Raw genomic sequence first — 24,857 nt, 5'->3', positions numbered from 1 at the left:
AAATATAAGATTAAAATACTTACACAATAACACAAAAAACCCTTACTCTTCCCTCATCTGATGCTATCTGCTATCTCTAAAGCTTTGAGTATTAATTTTTACCCTGAACCCTTCAATATTTAGTCCTAAAATCAAAAAATTGACTTGAAGAAAGAATTGGAGTCTTCCCTTGTTTATTGCTTCAATAGTTTGGTCATCTAATTAGATCCGATCTAATATAATCCTAGGCCTAGATGAGGTAGCAGCGAAGGAGAAGGGGGAGCACTCAAGGACCACAATAGCAAGGACAGAAGGAGACAAAAAAAAGAGTGGGAGGAGAGAGAGAGACGAGAGAGTGAGGGAGGGGGGGGGGGGGGGGTGCGGGCGCCGAGGGTGACAGGAGGGGAGGGGAGTCAGGCGTGGGTAGAGTTGGGAACGAGAGAGAGGAAGATGCTCGGGCACACGTAAAAGGAGAAGCAGTGAGGAGCGAGGATATCTAGGTGTTCGTGGGAAGCAACAAAGACGTGATTTTTTTTTTCCCCTTATCATTCATATCTAATATAAATATATTTAAAAAAATTAAAAAATAATAAATCTTAAAAATTCTAAACAGCTAGAACTCCAAAATAATTTAATAATTTGTCACATATGATGCCACCCAATTCGCAGCTCCAATGACCATCTTGTAAAAAATATAGCCGAAAAAAAAGACACCACCTTACATGCAAACCCTTATATAGACCTGGGTCACAGACACTGGTATCACATTTCCAATCTATCTTCAATAAACCACACAGCAAATAGCAAACACTAGTAGTTTGGAACTCGGATTTTGAAGGATCTCCTTTCATCACTCTCAAGTTCTTTGCACTCGCTTGTTTCCCATTACCTCCTCTCTCGCTTCTTTCTCCTCATCTCCTTTTCCGAGTCTTAATGACAAGTGCAAGAAACATTAGAGGTGCCATAAAGTTATTATTATGTTCATATGGCAACCATATGAGAGTAGGTGGAATATCAACCCAAAAGTAAGGACAACTTAATCCTATATACAATCTACATTGGCGTGCTACATCTCTTATGGTACAATTGGTTTCAAGAACACCATTATTATCCATATGGTGTATGTACATATAAGCTGACAAACCTAGTACAGGATTCATCCATACATGACTTACCACCTGATTTCAGCAACCACCACTTGCAGGCTCAATTGAGCTTAGGAGACCGTTGCCTCTCAGCTGCATGCAGTGTTCCTCAGCATCTGCTTGAGAACAAATGATCACAACAGCTAGGCCATTATAATGGGCCTCTTGCATGATATTGACTGCATTATCAAGAGTCATTCCAGGGATAACCTTCATCAGAACTTGGACAACATACTCGCGTTTGTTGTAGTTATCATTGTGCAATATAACACGATATGGAGGTGCAGTTTTCCTAGATTTCCTGCAAACCAGAAAAGAAGAAAAACTCAGCAGCCAGTTGTCCAAATCATGTGAATCATGAAGATGACGGAAAATGGAGCTCTTTGAATTATTTTAACTTCCTGAGCAGGGTTTAATTATCACACAAAATCATAAATCGACATCTTTGCCCCCAAAAAGACAACTTGTTATCAAAGAGCAAAACCATTCACATGAACCAAATGAACTGCACATAAAGCTGCATGCACAATGACATCATTCTCCAAAATATTGGAAAAATCTCAAATTATTCACAATTTTTTCCTTGGCCTGATAATTCTTTAAATTACCTACAGGTAATCAGTTAGTCAAGAATTATTCCGATTATTTATGAAATTTGCAACTAATTCACAAGTTACTCATTGCTAAACCAAGAAACACATGATTTACAAATTAAGGATGCCATATAATGCTAGTGATGATGTTCTCTTTGCTATTATTGTTTTTCATTCTTTTTACTTCAATACTTGACTTTACCAATAAATGTATCAATATATAAAATTTATCTTAAATTCGTTATTCTTGTAAAACTTATCTTCCCACCCTTAAGTTATTGAGTTCTGTCTTAACTTCTGGCAAATTCTCCACATTCTATCATAATTCTGGATCTAAGCCTTTAGCAAGACTATTCCTGAGTTTCGAACTTGCAACTATGGCTGCAAGGTGTCATTTTCTAGATTAGCTTTAGACTTCAATCAGCAATCAAATTCACACTGTTCCAAATCAAAGATACCAGGAAACGGAAAATGTTGCAGGATTTTTGAAAGCCGCAGACGTCGTTTTGTATGCACGTGCTAGTATCACCACACTGATCAGAGCAACAATGATCGCTTGATCAATTTCCCACCTAATTTAAACACACTGCACATGGCACATATTGATGTCAACCACATGGATCGAGAAACCACAAGTACCCGACCTGCTTCGTTAGAGGTTGCCTTCAGCTTGTTAAGGCTAGGAAGCCTTAATAATTAGAGAAATACTTTTGGAATATTAGAAAAAAAATGCTCTATTATGCTTGTTGAAGTTCCAGCAATGCCTCGATGTTTTTCGCCCTTGTTGGCTGATTTCTTCTGCAATGCCTTCCATAGATGTCATTCAACTATCAGCAGAACAAGAAATGTATTGGCTAAACCCCAAACTCTCAGTTACAAGGCCATGCAGTGTTCAGGGTTGTCAGCTTGGCAACTTGTATCTTTATAGTGCTTTTGCTCAATGGGAAGCTCCTCTTAAAAGTTATGGCTTCTTTCAGGAAGTTTCAATCAGTCTCTCCAAATGAACCTAATGTATCCAATATCGATGTAGCACACAATGAATCCTTTTGATTTGGTTGTCTATGGGATGAAAACTTGCATAAGATAAGCTTCAAACTCAACAAACTTAAATCTTCAGCAGATTAATCAAATGTAAATCAATGAATTAAAATAGGACTGACCAGTCAGAGGGATCAGCACATTATTCACAAAATCAACCATTCCCCCAAATGCATACGTGCATTAGGCATGTAATGGAAATCCATTAGAGTCCTATGACCGCACTAACAATATAATGGTTCAAGCAGCCCTCAAATAATTTGGCTAGTTACATCATAACTAGCTAGAGTAGACATGTTCAGACATAAACCCAACAACCCCCCATATACCACCCTTAATAAGCTTGCTCCATAGCACTTAAAGTATGAGAGATGCTAAATTGTGAGCTAGTTATTTTTTCATACTTATATTCTTCATGTAACATGAGCTTTTCACACAAAGACTGACAATTGCATAGTTCCATGAAAATGTATAGGGCTTGCAAACTCCACTTGGACTGTGGAGTAACAAGTACATCCACTTTGGTGGCATTTGACCCTTTTTTGTCCATTTGAGATTCCTGCAACTAGTCAAGTAACCATCTTCCTTTTTAGTGAAATAATCTAGCTGTTCCTTGACAGAGATGATCAACACTGAATTGATCAGACATGGTAAATAGACAATATTTTACACCATGATTGGTGCCTTCACTCCATATCAGCACAAAACTTCCTCATCTATGTAATCATGTTTCAACCAATTGGACACTAGGAACTTGATCTCTTCCTAGGAAAATGAATCTTGTCCTTTAAATTTCATCTTTTAATAATTCTTATATTTGTCCTAAGGAAATTTTTGGGTTCATCAAAATCAAACAGTTCATATGATTTTTGCTGGTGGAGGCTATCCCTTTTTTGTTAACATTTTGCATATCGATAATTTTTATTTTCTTTGATTTGTAGTTGTTAAAAGTTAAACAGTTGCTAAATGCCCTCCCTCCTTCAGTGTTTAAATGATTTTATTCTTTTATATAGACTGCCGAACGTTTAAGTTGTTAGAAAACATATATGTAACTCTAAGACAGTTTCTTTTTATAAAGTAATCGCTGCAGATAACAAAACCATTAAACCATGGCTGTCTATATATATATATATATATATATATATATATATAGAGAGAGAGAGAGAGAGAGAGAGAGAGAGAGAGAGAGAATTATTATGAACTCCAGAAGTATTAGGAGAAACTGATTAGAGGAAGGTGTAGAAATGCATATGTAGAAGAAGATGATAATAATTTAGAAATAGAAGAAAAAAAAGAAACAAAAATTTATGCAATACATTCCAGGTTATGTGGTATATTGAAAAGCAACAAGATTACACTATATAAGAGCACAACTTAATTGTTAATTTACATTATAGATGTTATGAAAGAAATATTGAATTGATATTTGATAAAATATATCAAACATTTAACACAACACTGACTCCTAAAAGGGTAAGTACATATCAAACAATAAAAAAAGGCTGCTTATACATTCATTCAAAAAGCCACTTAAACAGCTAGGCAGACTCACAAAGCACTTAATGTTTAAAAGGAACCACTTTAACGTTGAGGTAACACTCAATTGTCTAAGCTGCCGCCAAAACATTTAAACAGCCATTTTTGTTTAAGTTTTCTTTGTCTTGAGTTTTTCATGCTCCACTAACTTAAATAAATTATGCATAAATACTTTGAAGATTATTTAAAAAGCCTGTGTAATCAATCTAAAGATTATCTTTGATTTAAATGAAACAAAATACAGTTTTTTTCCCGAAGGAACAGGATGTATGAACAGTACACAGTGTGTCGGTAAGGGATGCAGTCCCTTGTTGTGCCTGTACCTGGTACCATATTGTTCCGACAAAAAATGGGTACAAGGTCCAGTACTGGCATTTGAAACCTTGGTTTAAACAGCCACAAGGTATCAATTATTTTTGCTGACTTTGCCTTCTTTAATCTTTCCTCGCATGCATAATTTAAAAAAAAATTACACATAAATGATATGGAAAAAAAAATGTTCAGCAGAAATCTGCATTTTACAGTAATTTTATAATTACCTTTCATATACCATTTCAAAGACTAAAATTGTGATCCACATACCTATTGTTCAACAACTTATCACTTTTGTTATTCAACTTTTTTTTGAAGGGATGTAAACTAAAAAGCCCCCTACAGGCACTTTTTAAGAGGGCCACCTTGGCAATCTAGATAGTCCATCTAGGCACCCATCTTAACATTCTGCATCATGTTTAAATATGCATAATGAGATTGATTCACAAATTAGTATTGCATGTTTCCAATTTGATAGTTTTCATTGACTTGTTATATCTTATTTGATAATTTCATTTATCAGATCATGATAATCCTTTTAGGCTTCTCCTCTTATTGATTATCAATTTTTGATTTTTTTTTGGGCCACCTTGACATCTAGGCAGCTACCTAGTCACCCGCCTAGTGCCTAGATGCTAGCAATCCACTGGCCTCTTGTCTACCACCTACAGTTTTACTAAGACATTGCTTTTGTTCCATTCAAAACTTAGCCAATTCAATTTCGGTGGTCATTTTCCATTTCAGTTGGAAAATGTAGTCGGATGTTTGGGGTACTATAAATGATCAAGGGGTAGTAACCCATATCAAACAGCCTCTTCTTTGAGTCCACACGCACCCTATCACAATATCACATAACCCCATACTTCCTTGAGGTTTGCATTCTCAATCCAATCTTCATGCATGAAGAATCACCAAATCAGAAATTAAGATTTGCCGAGATTAGTTGGAATAGAAATACTAAAAAGGAAAAAACCATATGAGAAACAACATTCACAAAGTCAAAACAAATGGAGAAAAAGGTGTAAGATAAACTAATCTTTAAATTGTTCAAGTCTCGTGAGAAGCAAGGATACCATAGCCAAGATCCCCTATATTTAGCAATCTTACATGTCTCCAGAATTCATCTGATGAAATGCTGGGTTTGGATTACTTGGTTAAAGTTAGAAGAAAAATAAACACTAGTCCAATGAAAAAAACACATAAGGATGATCTAGAGAATCACATAACCATGAAGACTAATAGAAAGACATGTTTCGTTATTATTGCTACCCTTGAAGATTATAACATGGCATTACTTCTCCATGCCTGGGAACCATCTCAAATAACTTATTGTTGGGCAATCTCAGATAGATACTGCTGTGAGAGTATAATCCAAGAATTGGACTGCAGCAAGCCTCAAGCTACTATGCACCTCATCATGACTTTACCTTGGATGGCCGTGAACTAATAATTATAACTGATTTCATATATCTATAAGTTCTAAAGAAGTTTTTGACAATTGCTCACAAACGCAAAATGGATGCCTAAGCACAAAATTATTAGCTTTCCAAAGTGCTCAGTACGAAGATAGACTCTGGTTTCCCATCTCAAAGATAAGCATCCATTTTACAGTGAAGACAACCTTGGGCGCCCCTTGAAGAATGTTTTTGCTCTATTGATTACTCTTCTCTATCTAGAAAGCACACCATTTCAATGCAGGAATTGCCAGTTACCTCATCCAAGCCTAAAACCACCATCTACTTTCATGCTTTTCCCGTTAGTCAAACCTAGTCAACCCTGCACCTACGCCAATTAGCCACCTCAAAACCCTATTCCCAATACCACATGCACCCTCTAGGACTTGAGTAGGCTTTAGCAAGCTCCTGCCACGTAAATATGAGCCTTATTGAATCATTGATAGCAGTTTGACTATTATTGACTTGTGACTTCTATTTGACCATGGTTGAAAGTACACCTAAATTTGCATTGTAGAGACCTTTTTCACTTGGGAACCCACCCCAAAAATCTTGTCTTGATCCAACATCCTATGTCCTTGAATTATCACCTCATGGGGAACTACTCAAAATATTGCCACAAAACAAGTCCTTGTAGAAGCTTCACATGCAATATCCCACTTGATCCACAAACTCCGCTCATTTTTGTCACACTACAAGTGATTCCCTCTAGGGCATAAAAACATGTTCAATTCCTTATCAGCCCTTAGATGCAAATGTTTTTCTTTTCGCTTCATTTTAATTCCTAACCATTCAAGTTACCAATTCACAGCATTTGCTCTTAGACAATCGAACTTCACCTTCTCAGTTCACTTTCCCACCATCCCATCAAAAGAAAGACTCGATAAGGACAAATACTTATAAATTTTACCCACCCACCACTATGAATACCCCCCTAAATGGAAGGGAAATTAAGATAAGAAATTATAAAGTATAAAGGAGACTACCAGACTGGCCTATCACCCATCTTCCTCCACCCCAGACCAGCTGACCCTTCTGTAGACATACATTAGCTCAGCTTTATATGATTTCATGTTATCTTCATGTTGCTTATCATTTGTTTAAGGCTTTAGAGGAGTGGTTAGGGTTGAAAATCCCTGATTTATCTTCCTAAAGGGCCCTAAAGAGCCCTGAATTTTCAGCAAAAAAAAAATTCAGCAAGAAAAAAAGAGCATCAGTCAGTAGCCTCATAGGACCCCAGGTGCATGGCATACTCCACTAGCTTCCCTCTTGGGAAGGAGCATGGCTATAAATAACAAGCCTTCATGTGTAGGTGCAGCTTCTGAATGCTTGTTCAATAGGCATTCACAATGGCATATTCCCAGCCAGAGAGTAAGTAATGTCAAGAATCCCTTATCAGGTTGCTCTATGGGTGCCAATCCCTTCCCCAGCAGTACATTTGGCCTTGTCCCAATCTTCGATATGGGGATTGGCATTACCCCCTTCCATTCTCTAGGTTTACCTACTTTTCCCTTGAAAAATAGCAGGTGGCACTCCAAAACTTCCCAAGGCTGTGGCATCCACCCTTCCTGGATGCCCACATATAGAATATACAATTGTGGAAATAATTCTGCGAGCACCCAAAAGTGGGCATCTAATTTATCGAAAACCCACATATGCTTAGACAGAGATTGGAGCTACACAGCTTTCAACTAAAAAAAATATATGCTTAGGCATACCACTTGAGCAGATCTAGATATATCGAATTGGAATATTTAAAACTTTTATACCTTGAGTATAAAAAAAAAGTCACAACTTGAAGAAATCGAATGCAAAACACAAATTCAAATGCTTCTGGTCCACGCCTAATAATACGACCATTAGTGATTTATAACCAATAATTGGCTATAGTCCCTTCAAGGAGATGACTCCTACACTATACTCTTTTGACAACATAAGTATTAAACTAGTGATCAGAAATCCCTTGAGATTTCACCTTAACTGAATTTCCACTATAGTCATCTGAGGTTATACTTGACTCTTCATCCTTTATCTGGTTGAGCATGTCCAACAAGAGGTAGCTTAACATGTGAACTTTGAAATACTGAAATTGAGGATTTTAAGTATTTTTACTGGAGAACTTGAAATCAAATTTGAAGAGCTCAAAATGCTAAATTTGAAAATGTGCATCATCAGCTCAAATTTGCAAGGGCATAATTGTACTGCTGTAATCAACTTACTACCAAAGGAAACAATATGAACCACAAACAATACCAAATAAAAATTTTGAAATACTAAACTAGCACATAAGCAGGGAACTGAACATATTAATGAACAAACTAAGAAGTTAGAAGGAAAATGGGTGATTCTCCAACAAATGGAACTTGGAAGTTAAGATGCTTTCCTCCATGAGAATGTACATGAATTTTACATGGAGTTACAGCAGATTCAAACTCTGACGGAACGAGATCAACAGTTTGTGGATTGAAAAGTAAAAAAGGTAGACTCATGTCTTCAGACAATCACTAAGAGCCTAATTCATCAAGTTTCAATGTAGTTCACATTGAACGGACCAAGGGGTGTCATGTAGATCACTCGACTATCGGAAGTATAGATCCTACGGCTTAGTGGACTTAGGTATTGCAAGTTGTAGTCACTAGTCACAGCTTAGCTTGATCAAATACCATTTTTTATCTTCTTGAGCATGCTATACTAGTCACATGCTGAATTACAGGTGGCAGTCCATGTCAGCAGTAACATGCATGTAGAGGATAGCAACATAAACCTTCTATTTTGTGCACATATTTGCTATATGGTATGTATCATATGTAAAGACCAGTAAATATTGGTAAATAAATACTTGATATAATTTGGCATCATATATAGGTGGAATAGATGCCAAGAGACCACAGACATTGAACAAGTTTGTCACCAATCATTTTCAAATAAAGGACCTTGTCAAACGAAAGAAAGTTCCATGAAATCAAACTATCCAGGTGGACAAACTTAGGTCTAAGAAATATTTTATGCGCATCTTTTTTGAGGCTAGAATGCCTGAAAGCGAGACCTTTGAATATTCCAATGAATACTGATTTGAAACTTGCAGTTGCTCACCCTATCAGCCAATCAAGCATCATTAAATTATCCAACGACATATAGGTACTGGTAACTAAGCTGATTTAATCTTACATAACTCATTCTGATATCAATTCACACTCAGTATTGTTAACTTATCTATGAAATTCTCGAGAAACCTCACCTTGATGTCTTGGATCACATTTGAAGAACTCAATGCCAAGGCATTTATACTAGCAAAATGATCATTAAAAAGTTTACTTCTTTAGCAAACTAGGCTGGTTTTCTTATGGATCATAAATTCATTACAAGTAATTGCAATTACCAATTTTGTTCAGACTGAATATTAAGCGATGTCTAAATACACGAAATCATATAGTTTAATCCTTTTATAGCCATGATGGAGTTGTTAGTTGTCTGAATTGTATTTTGATAATCAAGCAGCAAGACAAAGAAAAGAATATGGTCTTCATAAATGGACTAAAAATATTGAGGTAAACCGCCGCCTTATTCCAACGCAAAATGAAGAACAAGTGATTGCTCCACAATTATGTCCAAAAACAAATTAGATGATTCATTTGACAAAGCTTTTGCAATGAGACGACTAATTGAGTCCTATTCCTAAGACAGAACATGATATTCAAAATTTTAATTACCACAGGACAGGTTTTTCTAGAGAACTAGATGCCGTGTCCCAACACTTGAGAAGGTGAATGTTTCATCCTGTCCTAGTCTATTTCCTGACTCATCTCTTCCCAACACTCGGCATAGTGCCCCATCTTGATGCTTGGGATTGCGGAACACCGAGCAGTCCCACCACTACTTAAAACCTTGATGATATTTATCCTCCAACTTGTGGGGGAATACTGACAATCTACTGGTTCTTCTAGTTGAGTTCTAATAAAATTCTCATTAAGTAATATGAATTGTGTTCGTGGGTTTTCTAACTATAATATTGCATAATTCATATAGCTAAGTCATAACTAATATCCTTTACCAACTTACTAGGAAGTTACATTATACAAGCAGTAGCTACTGTAACATAAACAACCATGACCATTTCAGAAGCTCTGTATTTACATCTATTTTCAAGTCAGACATGTGAAACACTTTAGATGAATATCAAGCTCTTGAATTCCAGATATCAAAGACTGGTGAAGAGTTGGATTAATTCTATGATGATTTGAAAAGGCTCTCAGAATCCCATCATTGTTTGAAATGGGCTTTGATTGTTTTTGGTGCTTGTTTAAGGTTTTAGAGGCATTAAAAACAATACAATTTTTGCCCTTAAGCTAATATTTATATTTCAATAAGGAAGATGTATATTCATAAGAACAGCATTGACGAGCCATACAACATTAACGTTTTAGTTTCCCTGAAGCATTTAAATCAAAATGCATCATTTATAATATGAGTGTTTTCTATAATTAACCTTGACACTAATTGTCACAACTCAGGACCTCACCTAAAAAGGCTAGCCGAAAGGTATTTTTTAGGTTTCTTAGTAATGTATAAGTACCCAAGATCTCCTCAGCGAATAACCAATGTGGGACTAAATACATGCCCACATAGGTCCTCACATACTCTCCCAGTTTAAGCCCTGACGTCCTCATCGGCTAAGGGTTCAAATCCATTCAAATCTAATCACAAGCATTACGATCGGCCCATTGTCAGCCTCCATGAACTCGTGCTGCAGTGTTCTCTAGTTCATATAGGCTATGGGTCGAGTTCGCTCTGATACCACAAAATATCACGCCCCAAATTCGGAGCATGACATGATCGTGCTACCATAGGGTATTGCCCACAATAACACGAAGCCCATAATGAAACTTCATGAGGATCCTAGTGTGATTTTGATGTTTACAAAGCCATTGAGGTCAAATGGAAATACTAATGCTTTCAATTCAATTGATCTAATACATAAGTAAGTAAGAAAGAAAGATTTGATACATCCTTGATACGCTTTGCTTGATATATTTAAAAGAACTTTCAAGAACACATCTAAAACAAATTATATTGGAAGAACTTGAGGAAAGAACTAATTTAGAGTTTAATATACCTTAGAGTCAAGTTCTTTTGATTGAAGCTTAACTCTGTCATTTACATGCTTAATGAGCTTAAACTTTAATGTGCCAAGCATCCTAAGGAGAAAAAAATGATTTGCAATGTTGTTACTTCTTTTATATGTTTAATGTGCAAATCTAACCTAAAGATGCAGAAAAACAGAGTTAGAGTCGACCCCAGAAGAGATGGAGTCGACCCTGGCACAATTCGGCACACTTTGGCACATTCTGGCACAAATGGCACAGATCTCGGGTCGACCCCAGAAAAGCTTGGGCCGACCCCAGCTCGGGTCGACCCCAGAAAAGCTCGGACCGACCCCAGCTCGGGTCGACCCCAGAAAAGCTCGGGCCGACCCCAGCTTCAGCCATCTGAAAATACAGCCTTCTGGAATTTACTGAGAGGGCCGACCCCAAGTTTCCTTGAGCCGACCCCAGGTGGAGCCGACCCCAGGAAATCTTGAGCCGACCCCAGTGGAGCCGACCCCAAGAGACCATGAGCCGACCCCAGGTTAAGAACTCAAAAAATATGTCTCTGGAATCCCTGAGAGGGCCGACCCCACTGTAGCTTGAGTCGACCCCACTGTAGCTTGGGTCGACCCCAAAAAAGCATGATTCGACCCCAGCGTGAAGAGTCAGAAAAACAAGCTTCTGGATTTTCTGAGAGGGCTGACCCCACTGTAGCAGGGGCCGACCGCAGAAAAGTTTGAGCCGACCCCAGATTAATGAATAGTGACTTGAGCCGACCCCAAAAAAGCTTGGGTCGACCCCAGCACGGGTGACAGCCCAACGACTAGTTCTGCAGATGTACTTTTTAAGTCCCCAACGGCTATAAACGGCTACTTTCTCCATTCCAACGGTAGGAAAGTGATCTTTGGAGGTTGGAAAAGTATTTAAGAGCCACTATTCATCAAAGAAAGTAATCTTGGTGAAGATCTAAGTATGCATTCAAGAGAAAAGGAAAATCCAAGAGAGTTCAATTTATTGCTTCAAGTTCAAACCCAAAAGAAGTGTGTTGAGCAGAATTTAAGTACTTTCAAGAGCTCAACCAATCCATTGAAGAGTGAAGCAATCTCAATGAAGAAAAGAAAAGCGCCTTCAAAGAGATAACATTTTTCTTTTCTTCTCGTTAGTGCATATTTGTTATATTTGCTCATTTAGGAGCTTTATACCTTTGATTTCTTATTCATTGTAGGTTTGTTGGTGAGCCCGTAAAACCAACGGTGTAGATTTTTTGTGAGCCCGTAAAACCAACGTAGGTTGTTGGTGAGCCCGTAAAACCAACGTAGGTTATTGGTGATCCCGGAAAACCAAATTGTAGGATTTTTGGATTGTGAGCCCGGTAAAACAATCCAACTGTAATCTGAGGGGTTATAGTGAATTCCCAAGAGGACGCTTGGGGAGTGGACGTAGGTGCCTTGGGGTGCACCGAACCACTATACATGCTTGTGTTTGTATTGTGTTCATTTTGTGCCTCTCGCTTACTCTCTTCATTATATTGTGTAGTTGCTCTAGCTTAATTTCTAAAAGTGATTTAATTGTGCCTAACTAGAGCTTAATCTCTCTTGCTTCCACCGCACCTATATAATTCACATAGGCCAAACTATATACTCACTTAAGAATTAATTTGAGGCCATAAAATTTAGAAAATCCAATTCACCCCCCCTCTTGGGTTGTCACCTTGGGCAACACTTCATATGGCATAATAAAAAAAATGTCCAATATCATTTGCTAAAAAAGAAGCGGATACAGAGCATCTAAATCCACATATGAATTCACAACTACACTTATTGCTAGCTTGCAACTATGCTTCAAGCTTTATTTTTTCATCCTTCATTCATTTATTCCTCCCCGCTCCTAGCAACCTTAATTATCTTTTCTAAAAAGGCTAGCCGAAAGATATTTTTTGAGTTCCTTAGTCCTGTATAAGTATCCAAGATCTCCTCAGCAAATACGTACGAATCCTCACATACTCCCTCAGTTCAAGTCCTGACGTCTTCGTCAGGCTAAGGGTTCATATCCATTCATATCTAATTACAAGCACCACGATCGGCCCGTGGTCAATCTCTATGAGCTCGTACTGCAATGTTCCCTAGTCCACATAGACTATGGATCGAGTTCGCTCTAATATCATGCATCACAACTCATGACCTCACCTAAAAAGGCTAACCGAAAGATATTTTTTGGATTCCTTAGTCCTGTATAAATACCCAAGATCTCCTCAGCGAGTAACCGATGTGGGACTAAGCACATGCCCGCACGGATCCTCACACTAATGCCCTCTCGTTATAAATAGAAATAGCAAATGAACTACTGTATATTTCATGATTTAACTCATGACCATATTTTATTGTCCATGAAGAATCACGTATAAATTATTGTTACTCATTTTCCCGCATATTTGCCACCAATTTTTAATACATGAAAACTGAAAAGACATTGCAGTGGTGGTATGAGGTGACTAGTTTGTAACTAATAGTAACATCTAAAAGCAGAAGTACATTATACATATGATGAGATATCATACTAATTATTAAATTTTAACATTTTTGTAATTCATAGTAATAAATAATCAATTGCAAAGAACTTTATTCCTATATTTCATTGTATCTCATTCTTTACTCCCGAAAATTAGATACCATGACATGCATGTATCAAATTAAAATGTCTAATTCCTTGCAACGTTATGGTCACCAACCCAAGTAAAAGCACTTTAGTCATTTGATAATAGATAGGGGATGTTCGAAACTAACAAACAGCCTATCATGAATGTGAGGCCTAGCTTGATCCATTGACCAACAAACCTAGACCACATGAGGACCAGCCCTTTGGCTCCAGTCAAGAGCCAAAGTGAGGCCCAAGCCCGCTTGCAAAATACGCAACGGCTCCTCCTTGGACTTTAATGTGGACTAGGAAATTTTAGCCTCTGTCAATATATCCCCTCCACTTCTCATGCATCTAACATCCCAAGTCCTCTCTCTTTCTATTCTTCAACCTCTTTCTTGAGTTTTTCCATCGTCAGCCACCGTCTCTTTGCTCACCATGGACACAACCAGACCTTGCTATAGACAAGGTAATGGCACCTTATCCTCTTCTCTCCCTCACTCTCTCTACCCTAGCTATCGTTGCCGACTAGATCCTTGCTGGAAATCAATTGAAAATGTCGTTCCTTGTTCCGTGTTCGTTGGCCCTCTTTCCCTCCTTTTGAAGCCACTCATTGTTGCTTCGCTCCCCGGTCGTCTCTCCTTGACGACCTACAGCCAGCGTGAAAGCTGTAACTGTGGGTGAGCAGGCTGAAGCTCAATTCAATGCGGAGGCTTATTTCAAGAAGTTGATCCCCTATTTATTTATTCCTTTCTTTTTTTTTACTTTCGTCGACCACCCATTGTTGTTTCCTGCCACCGCCACTGCCTGCTGCCAGTCCTCCAGCCAGCACCACCACTAGACTCCGCCAGTTCTCCTTCTTCCCCTTCTTCTTTCTTCATAAGAGAAGCCAATGAGAACCCTATTTCTCATGTCCTCTCTATCGCCCCCTTTCTCTTTCTCTCTTCTTTTTCTCTCTCACTTTCTCTCTTGTGTTCGATGGACCCTAGCAGAGGGACTTTCCCTTGTGTCTTTCGGCTAACTCCAAGAAAAATGTCATGAATTGAGCTAGCGATCGCCTAGCATGTCAGCCTCCATCCCAGCCTTCGTCGACTATCATTGGACCCCACCATTAATAGCCCCTGTCGCATTATTTTTTTTCCAGTCTAACACTCATTTCATGATTTGGACGGTTGGATTATCCCGATTAGACTAACCCGAGTCAATGGACGCTGCCACTTACTAGCCTTGCCCTTCCTCCACCTTTTCCTCATATTTTTCAACCATTACCTTATTTCCTTTACAACCTTCTCTAATTGTTGGTCTTGACTCTATGTAGAGATGCACTCATCAGGACAAGTGAACCTTGGTTGCATAACACAGTAGAATCACCTCTTCATTTCATTCAACTCCAATTCTATGACATGTCTTCATCTCTCTCTCTCTCTCCATTCTTTTGTATGGGGTATTTATGGATGACTGGCACCAGTCATTCTATGGCATTTCTTGTCCATCAATCTTGCTTGATCAAGTCTCATCTTCAATTCCTTTGAAGTAAAATTGCATTCCATATACTTTCTTTTATCCATTGAAGTCCTTCCTTTAGAAATCCTATTTAGCATTTATTTGTGTCCCTTCCTCATTAATCAACAAAGTATTATGCGCGGATAGCATACACCATCAATCAAACATCTCCCATGAAAGGGGCTTAGTGTGGAACATAGTCATGCCATAGCTACCACTAATGCCTATTACACTGCAACATACAAGTCTCCGATAATTTAAAGATACGAATTACTCACATATTTTCTTCTTATAACCCACCAAATTACTTCCCTTGTTACTTTACTATAAGTTTCCTCCAAGTTAGTAGAAAACAAGTGTAAACTCCTTTTCTCTGTATTTTGATAAATTGTTTAAGTAAGAAGAAAGCTTTTGCTGTCCACTTTCCTGCCATGAAAACAAATTTGTGTACTCTAAGAAGGTTTCCTTTTTCTTAATATTCATTTTATTACTTTCATAACTTCTTTAAGTGGTTAATAATTTTATTTACATGATATTAAAACAGTTATTTAATAAAATATTTCTCTAATCATCTTGGTTTTTCATTGGTTTTAGAATCCCACTAAGTAATCTAGCAAGCCAAGTTAACCAAATGTCTCCCATGATTTTCTTAACCTCAGTTGGCACATCCAGCAATAGTGCTTCACATTTTTTCATCTCTTCAAAGCTATCATTATTTCGGTTCACTCTTTTTAATTTATTATAAAGCCTATTTTAAATTGTATATCATACGCAAGAGATACCTATTTTCTCATATGACTGGATGCATAAACTTTAAAACATATTTCCAATTTATGTCCTTTTTATCAGCAAACTTTATTTAGACATGATGGTTGATTATTGCTCCTAAAACTATTATTGTGTTAGTTGCATAACTTCATTTATAAGCATGATATTTCAAATGCTTCTACAACCTTGTACTCATATCACAAGACATCCCTTTATAAGGCTGCCCTGGAGGCATATCTTATAATTCTGTCGAGTGTTAGAAAGGAGAACTTTACAGTAATATGCATATATACAACAAACATGCTTGTATTAAGCTTGCCTACATAAATCCTGAACCAAAAGATTTCTCACAACTAATAAAAGAAATAGATGGACATTGTATATGTTTGCTAATTAATAACATAGTTGTATATTTACTTTCATTGCTGGAAATATGAGCACGGCAATTAGTAATATCAGAACCATAACTAATTAGTGTCTTTTTCTTGTGTTGCCCTTTGGCACAGAGCTCAAATCTAGCCAAGCTGGAGGTCAAACGTAAAGTGCTTCACTGTGGATTGGCCATAATAATGATTGTTCCTTATCATGTCGCAAAAAAAAAAAACAAAAAAAACATGTTACATTGGAAAATATTTCTGAGTTGTACATGTGGATTAGTCACTTCCTTGAGCCAGATTGTTTCAGTGACACTAACCTTCTCGAGGAATTTGGTGGGATCTAAACTTGTATATGTATTCCTTGTGTGTAACCTTGTTTTGCAGTTCTTCATAACAATGCTTGTCCATGGGGTAAATCTGGCACTTGCTCTGTTCCATTTGTTATTGTTATTGCAACATTGTCCTACTTGTTGGTTTTGGCTGTTATTAAATCACATAAATCTCCAATTTTACCCCCAAAAAACTATTCAATAGTTATGAGCATACATGCATCTATCTTGAAAGAAGCAATTGGTTAACTTAGTTTCTGGATTTTGATAGTGATAATATTAATTTCAGTTCTCAGCGTGCAAGATGCTTATTAAGAGTCCTGTGGTGCAAGATGCTTTCATGATAACCTATAAAGCTCAAAGCATCATGTAGCGCGTACAACTGAAATGCATATAAATCTTGCGTAATAAGGAATCATTTTAGCTAACAGGTGCCAACAAATGCAAAAGAACCAAGCTCACTTTCAGTGCACATACCTCAAATCAAATTCAGATTCACGACCAGGAGTAGTTTTTTCTATGGTTGGCCTTTCCAGCAAACCACCTCCTTTGCCTGGTCCTGTTGCTAATATTGCCGTAGGAATGCCATGGTTTGCACAATGCCCTTTATAGAGAGAGAGCCTATCCCCTGTATGACATGAGAACAATATGACACAACTAGCAAGTACTAGTAATCCATGAATAAGACTTGATTTGTGGGATTAAACAAGCTTGTATCTCGTTCTCTTCTGTGAGAATTTTCAAGAAGGTGGTTACTGTCATAAATCTCAAATCAACCAGAGATTATTTATGAGAAGCTCGTATCTCATTCTCTTCTATGAGCATTAGTTCCATCTTTTCTTCAAATCCACCTGATTGTGCAGTGATAAACATCTTAATTTTTTTAGCATTTGGAAAACATTTCCTTAATTAATGAGACACTTGGAGAATTTATCAGGTAAGAATTGTAATTATGTTGGCAGAATACAAAAACTAGCTTGTTTCTATTATGAATGATAATCTGGCATTGGTGCCAAAACAACAAGGTTACTAGAGACATTCTCTGACACAAAAGGAATGGAACCCCATCTCAATCAACCCATTTTGAAGTAATCCATTTTGGTGTAAGTCAAAATCCAATCAAATATATTTATTGGATAGTTAATAGCTACTGTTTTAGCTTTAAATATGTGTTCATGAATGTGGAAAGTGACTCACAATTTCTAGGTTTATTAATTATGGTTCATGTGTCTCTTAGAGTGTATAAAAGCAGTTATTTTATCTTTCGAAAAGCTCTAATGTATCAATATAAGGCATATGAAGAGAAACACAATGTCTATGTCAAACCATGTCATTGAGAAGGAAAGCAATAAAGAATTGATATGTTTGAGTTTATGCCTATCAGAACCTAGCGGTAGGTTTCACTTGTTACCTCCATTCTCCTACTTTCTTCTCTCTATCCCAACCCATTCCCCTCGTGTTTAAAGACCTACAGTTTCAGCATCACGGTCAACACAATAAGCTTTAAATGCATAGAAGTTTGAAGGCATATATGCAAATGCTTGAAGATACGTTTCATAACATAATAAATAACATTCTTGCACTAATTATATCACATAGATATTTACATACACATATATACATACATATATACACATACATACCTATGCATAAATGCCCAAGGTTGAGATAAGAATCGATGCCAACTTTAACTATCCAAATGTTGAGATGAGAATTAACGAAGGCAAATTGACAATAATATGGAAAAATCAAAACAAGCAAGAAGAACAAGATAAAACTCATGGGACTTCATTCATTTTTTGCCTTCAACTGAAAATCCTAACTAGATTTACCGCCCTTGGTCATCAAAATTTGCATTTCTTGCCAAAAATTATCTTAATTAAAACTGACTTATAGGAAAGGCATTAATCAATAATAGAAAATTCCATAAAAGTTGCTAATCGGATAATCATTTCAGCTTTAAAAAAATCAATTTATAGTCAAAGAAGCCATTTGGATGTATCAGTAAGTCAAAATTTCTGTAGACATGCATAATTTTCCAGGCTATGTAGCTAGGGATATGTGCCACAAAAATCATGTTTATGTGTTATTTAGAAGCTACTAAAGCTAGCCTCTTCAATCAACTGAAAATAAGCAGACCAGATCTTTCATTATCTTAAATTCAAAAAATGTTGCCATATGGAGAATTAAACTAAGCATAACATCATTAGATAATGTTTATTCTAGGAAAGACATATTTACAAATTGGGATCAGAGAGGGTGCATGTAATATGACATAAACTATCAAAACCTTTTCCAATGAGAATTCTCTTGGAAATTGTGGACTTCTAGAATAGGAGCAAAAAACCATCATTAGGAGGCACTTTGTCCAATACTATTCAAGTGAATTGAGGGAGATATGTGGCTTTTGTTGGGTTTGAAGAATAGCTAGGTAGAATTCAAACTATGGTTGGAAAAATCGAATTCAAGCTATTCCATCTCCTTAATATTCATTTAAGCAAGAGTACATATGTCCAACACTAGAAGGTTTCTCCCTCACAAGCCACAATTGCAATTATACCATCTAGAATTGAAAGCTCAAAGTCTTGTTCCTCATTCCCCATTTTTAATATTTATTTCCAACCTTTGGTAGTTTAATATTTCAAGTAATTAGCTAAAAACACCAATTCTGTGCATTCAAAGCTAACAAACAAAATAAAATACTCCAAAATTATCTAATACATGCTTTCATGGTACGTTGTACCGGTTCAAACCGGATGGTGCAGGGTGTACCGTACTATATCGGTTCGGTACCAATATCGCTATCTGGTACGGATGGCGTACCGACACTCGGTAAGTCAAAAAAAATTCATACCGTACCATATCGTGTCGACACTGTGCTAGTGTGGCACCGGTATGGGGTCTGGTATCGAGACGGCGAACCTTGCATGCTTTCTTTACCTTTTTTCATATTTTTACTGCTCATAATATTTTTCCTGATTGTTTGCTCAAAACTCAAAACTTTTTGAATATAAAAGTCAATATGCCAAACCCAGCGAAAACAAGATTTTCAAGCCTTGCTATCATTTTATATTTCTATATTTGTTTAGGTTGACTTTAGGTCGTTACTACAACCTTTAGATGGGATATTTTTAAAGTTTATTCCTTAAATGCAAATTGATGAGTTCAAGTCATGGTCCAAATGTAAAAGTCGATGGCGAAAATGGAGGTGTAGTCCATAGCAAAAAGGCAGTAATAAAAAGAAACCTTCACCAAAATCAGACCATTAGAAACTTGAATATTAGACCAAGACCATCAATTGAGCAGTTATGACTTCTCACGCATCAAGAATCATTAGAATAAAGTCAAGACAAAGAAGTATGACTAATAGGCATTTCTTGTGATCAGCCATGCAATAGAAACAAAAGTACTAGAAAATTATGAGTTTGCTACTTATGCCGAATTCAAGCCTATATTTTGTTCATAAATTCATTTTGGTAACTTATAGGTCAAAGTTGGTACCCATGAAATTGGAACCGAGGTTGTCAGGCCCTGAGATTGGAACTTTCATGAATTTCAAGAAGTATCCATCATAGTTAATTCAAAATGTCCTTGAAATTTTAAAATTTTCAAAACAAGACATATGATTCAAACATGTATAACTAAACACACTATAGCTTTTGAACTTCAAGAAACTAAACATAAACTGAAATATTGCATAGACCACTTCAACAATCAATAAGTCCAAAAGGCAGCTTCAAATATCTAAATCCACCTTATCAGAGTAGGTCTATTGAGGCTCTAACAAATCAATTATACAAAAGAAAAGGTGAGCCAAAAAGCTCAACAAGTAAACTTCTACCATGGTCAAGAATTTAAGTTTCTATAATAAACACTGCCTAAATCATAGGATATAAAAAAAAACCATCACCAAGAGTCCAAGTGTGTTCACTAAAATACAACCAAAAGTTCCAATCAGATAAATATTTAATATGAAAGCATCAAAACACATGATTATAAAGAAGAGGTAAGATGATAGATCTTGAATCATAAGACGAATAAATTTCCAAAAGTTTAGGAGAAAGTTTACCTAAACACTTTAATAATGAAAATTTGAAAAATCACAATTCTCTAATAAGGAAGAAAATAATATTACATGGTTGAAGTACATTTAACATTAAACTCGGAATTTTTCACATAGTTTCACATTTTCTTATAAAATTCACCTAATCCCTCAAGGATACTCCTTATCCTCGTTACTAACACAAATGAGGCCATTAATTATCCTTGAGGTTCACTCATACCACCTACACAGGGTTTCACATATACCACCTACCTAGAGGTTCCTCATTAATATTAAGTGAGACCAATCACATACCACCTAACTACATGTTCACATATATCCCCATTATTAATCAAGACAAGGCCACAATTATCAAACAACCACAGGTTTCTCATAAATAAATAGAGCGAGGACACTCATATGCAACCTGTCTAGGGGTCCACTTATATTCTTTAATAAAGACATTTATATTATATTTGAAACTATACTCACAAATATCAGATGGAACACTTATTAGAAATTCCAACAAAAATACATGTACCTAAAATAAGTTATAGCGAGAAGAATATCTCAAGTTGAACATAAGTTCAAAAATATCAATTAGAAAGTTTTGTGCAATTTCATAATTTCCTAAAGAGACTAGAACATATTTCAAGGCAGCATGGGACCACATTGGAAGTCAAACTCCTCAAAATATCAATTGTAGAGTCCAAAATTCAAGGAAACCCTAATTTTAAAAAGTGATTTTGGAGTATCAAAATATTACTTGATTCAAAAAAGATTTGAAGAATTGAATTATCTCAAAATTCAGATGCAAAACAATATTTCTAGAGAGAATTCAAAAAGAAGCAGAGTTTAGGATTTCAAAGTATTTCTAGGTTTGAAATCATAATCACCTCGAACTGAAGAGGCATAAAGGAATGTCATGAAGGAACCCTAAATATTAAAATTGACTAGAGATGGGAAAGAGCATGCAAAGAGATTGGAAACAACATGCAAACTTGAAAAGAAATATAGAACTCAAAAAGTGAAGCAAACTTAAATTCAAAATATGAAAAGAATCCTTATGAAAGAATCAAATATATGGGCTTGAGTCTGATTCCAAGACTCAAAAACAAAAGACATAAATTCGAGATGCATAGAAAAGCTACTTACCATTGACGCCAATGAAAACCAAACCATGCTTCCTTTACTCTTCTTCATTTCTCCTTTTCTTCAGGCCCATGCACCTTTTCCCTTTTCTTCCCTTGTCCCCATTATAGGCAAGGCAAGGCGATCCAAAATAAGTGAGGCCCACTAGGTTGGTTGCTAGAGCAAGTCAGTTCCCCCTCATAAGTCAGTTAAGGTCAGCTAGGTTGGGTCCAAGGCATGTGACTTGCAAAAGTAGATAGGAAAATAGGCATAAAGGATTGTTTGCATGTAATATTGTTTGTTTAAATGTCAATACCAAAAAACAAGAAGGAATCCATCCGCGATATAGTGGTGATGATGAGAGATGGGATGGCCATCCAGGCCAAGCATGTATTCAGAGAGGCCAACGAGGCAGCCGATTGGGTAGCTGCCTACGCGGCCCACCATTCGGGGTATGCCCTTTGGTCGGGGGAGGGGGAGTTGCCATTGGCACTCCGTGAGTTACTGTATTTTGATCTTATTGGGTGTATTCACAGACGCACTGTATGAAGCACCTGTTTTAAGCAAAAAAAAAAAAACAAGAAGGAATCCCTCATTTGGCTTCAACAAGAATACTTAAAAAATCAAGAATAAAAAGTTGATTTCCTAATTCATTCAAATTCTAGATTTTTGACATTGGAACAAAATAGCACCACTAAAAGATAAGGCATATCTCAAATCATAAGGTCTCATAAATTTTATTATGCCAAAATCCAATGCTTTGATAACAAAATTCATATACATTAGTCTCCAAAGCATGTCACCTGAAAGGATGGTAACAACACTTAGCATCTTGATAGACCAATTCAATTTCTTTTTTGTTTATACGCCACATCTACCTATTTTCCCATGAATAGTCAGTAAAAGAATTTAGTTTTTATTCTGGTTTTTGCTAGGCCTATTGAATTTTAATTTCAGTAGTTCCAAGAAGTTCAACTTTAGTTTTAAACGTCATAATAAAAAATTAATAAAAAAGGGCATAAAGTAAGAGATCAAGTAACTTGTGAAGTTGATGATGTCTTTCTATCATCAAGAAACTGGCTTGAGTCTCACTTACAAGCAAAGAAATCAATGTACTCCTCCTTTTATGTAGAATTCGAGTGATAGAATCGGTCATGATTGGAGCAGTGGAGACGATGAATTCCTCCTCCACTTATCATGATTAATTCTTTTATCATATTGTATCATAATCATTCTTGATCAAATCCATTTAGTATTTCCCATCACTCCCTTTTTACTTCCTTCATATCAATTGATCAGCAAATTCTGAATTATCTTACAAGAAGCATGAAAAAGGACCAGGCAAATCAATCTAAGCCATGATTAATTACAAAGAGGGAGTATTTAAAATGTGCAAACTGCAAACACTACCCCAACTACTTGGGTCCTCTTAATCAACCCTTCTTCACCATTCATCTTTCCTATTGCGGGCTACTTCCACTCTCACCACAAGCGATCATAAAATATGGTTAGCGGTAACATAGTAGATGCGGAGATTATAGTGGAAATGTAGTATGCTAACCATCGATTATATTAGAAATGGGGTAGAACGAATCAATTGTATTCTCACAAGAAACAGCGTAAGGAACCCGACAAGTGACGAGAAGAGAGAACTTTAGATGGGAAAAAGAAAAGGTCGGGAAAAAGCGGATGGTAACCTGATTTGGGGCTCAGTACGTGACTCGGCGAGAGAGCGATTCTACTGCAGATAGCCGTCTCCATTAAAATTGCTGAGCCCACCCAACGCCCTTCCTCTCACCTTTCTCGCCGCTCGCTCGCTCCCTCCGCGGAAGCAGCAGCGAAAGGAAAATGGAGAACGTCTGCCCACAAAAATTAAGAGGTAGAAATTATTATTGAGGTTACGCCGCCCGTTCGAGGAGAGAAACATCGGCTGGTTTCCCCGAGGCTGGGACCGATTGATGAGCCGCGGAGGTCCTATCGGGCTAGAAGCCTCGAGCCAACATGGAGCCCATCGGGTTGGGTTACGACGGAGGAACCAACTCGGGCCGGGCCGAAACTTTAGGTCGTTATGAGTTATGTCTCAAGCTAACCAATTCATCAGTAATCAACTATTACACCTATTGGTTAAGAATTCATTAATTGATGGATTCATTAGCTAAGAATTTACTTGAACCAACTATTGTACTGGTTGACACAGGGTTTTTTTAAGCAATTTATAGAGCAAGAAAGTAGTTTCAAATCGTCCATCTTGGCCTTCAATTATGCATGCCTTTTACATGTTTTCAGTCTTGTCATATAACTTTGTTAATTATTCCTCTCAAAATATTCTTTTATTTCCCCCCATATAACTTTTTAATTAATTTTTCTCTGTCTTTCAATTATTTTGCAGGACAATATTTTCAATTCAAGTGAATGCATGTGCTTTTTAGTTTTTGTGTTTTCTTTACTTTTATTTTTTGATTTCCTACACTTTAGGATTTTGAGTTTAAAAGCAATGATATTTCATAATTTGATTCTCAATGTGGTCTTACCGAACAAAAATGGGTTATATATTTCTTTCTCATTTTTCAGGCTACGGTCTCCTTAAACTTTGCACATGCATTGCATATACACATTATTTGGTTCTTGTATCCCGATATCACATTTTCTTTCATATCTACACATCAAATGAAAAGAGAAAGGGAGTGAGACATTAGAATCATAATCTTTATATATATAAAAAAAAAAAAAAAAATCGAAGGTCTAAAATTTTATAGTTGTTGCTCAAATTAAATTCGGCATCCAATGAGAGTTTGGGTTAGAAATGTGGGTCTATACAAAATGCATATGATAGCATGATTCATAAATTTAAGTCAAGTGCAACTTCTGATGTGTTACTGTTACTCGTATTCCTCTGAATGCTGATGTGAAAGAGGCCAAGCATCCATTATCA

At 36.7% G+C, this 24,857-nt stretch overlaps 1 protein-coding gene across 1 annotated transcript; it reads right to left on the bottom strand.

The window, feature by feature from the left end:
- Window positions 1-931: 931 nt before the first annotated feature.
- LOC149753478 (ATP-dependent Clp protease adapter protein CLPS1, chloroplastic-like) lies at window positions 932-23,834 on the bottom strand. Its single transcript, XM_089930693.1, has 3 exons — window positions 23,623-23,834; window positions 17,230-17,380; window positions 932-1,425 (listed from the first exon to the last, which is right to left on the bottom strand). The coding sequence occupies exons 1-3, from the start codon at window positions 23,684-23,686 to the stop codon at window positions 1,164-1,166; spliced, it is 477 nt and encodes a 158-aa protein (XP_089786819.1). The 5' UTR covers window positions 23,687-23,834; the 3' UTR covers window positions 932-1,163.
- Window positions 23,835-24,857: the final 1,023 nt, after the last annotated feature.

Source organism: Phoenix dactylifera, chromosome 5 (assembly GCF_051530095.1).
Source record: "Phoenix dactylifera cultivar Ajwa chromosome 5, Ajwa_hap1_PhDact_Kaust_v1.1, whole genome shotgun sequence".
Lineage (NCBI taxonomy): Eukaryota > Viridiplantae > Streptophyta > Magnoliopsida > Arecales > Arecaceae > Phoenix > Phoenix dactylifera.
This window is presented reverse-complemented; position numbering and strand designations above follow the sequence as displayed.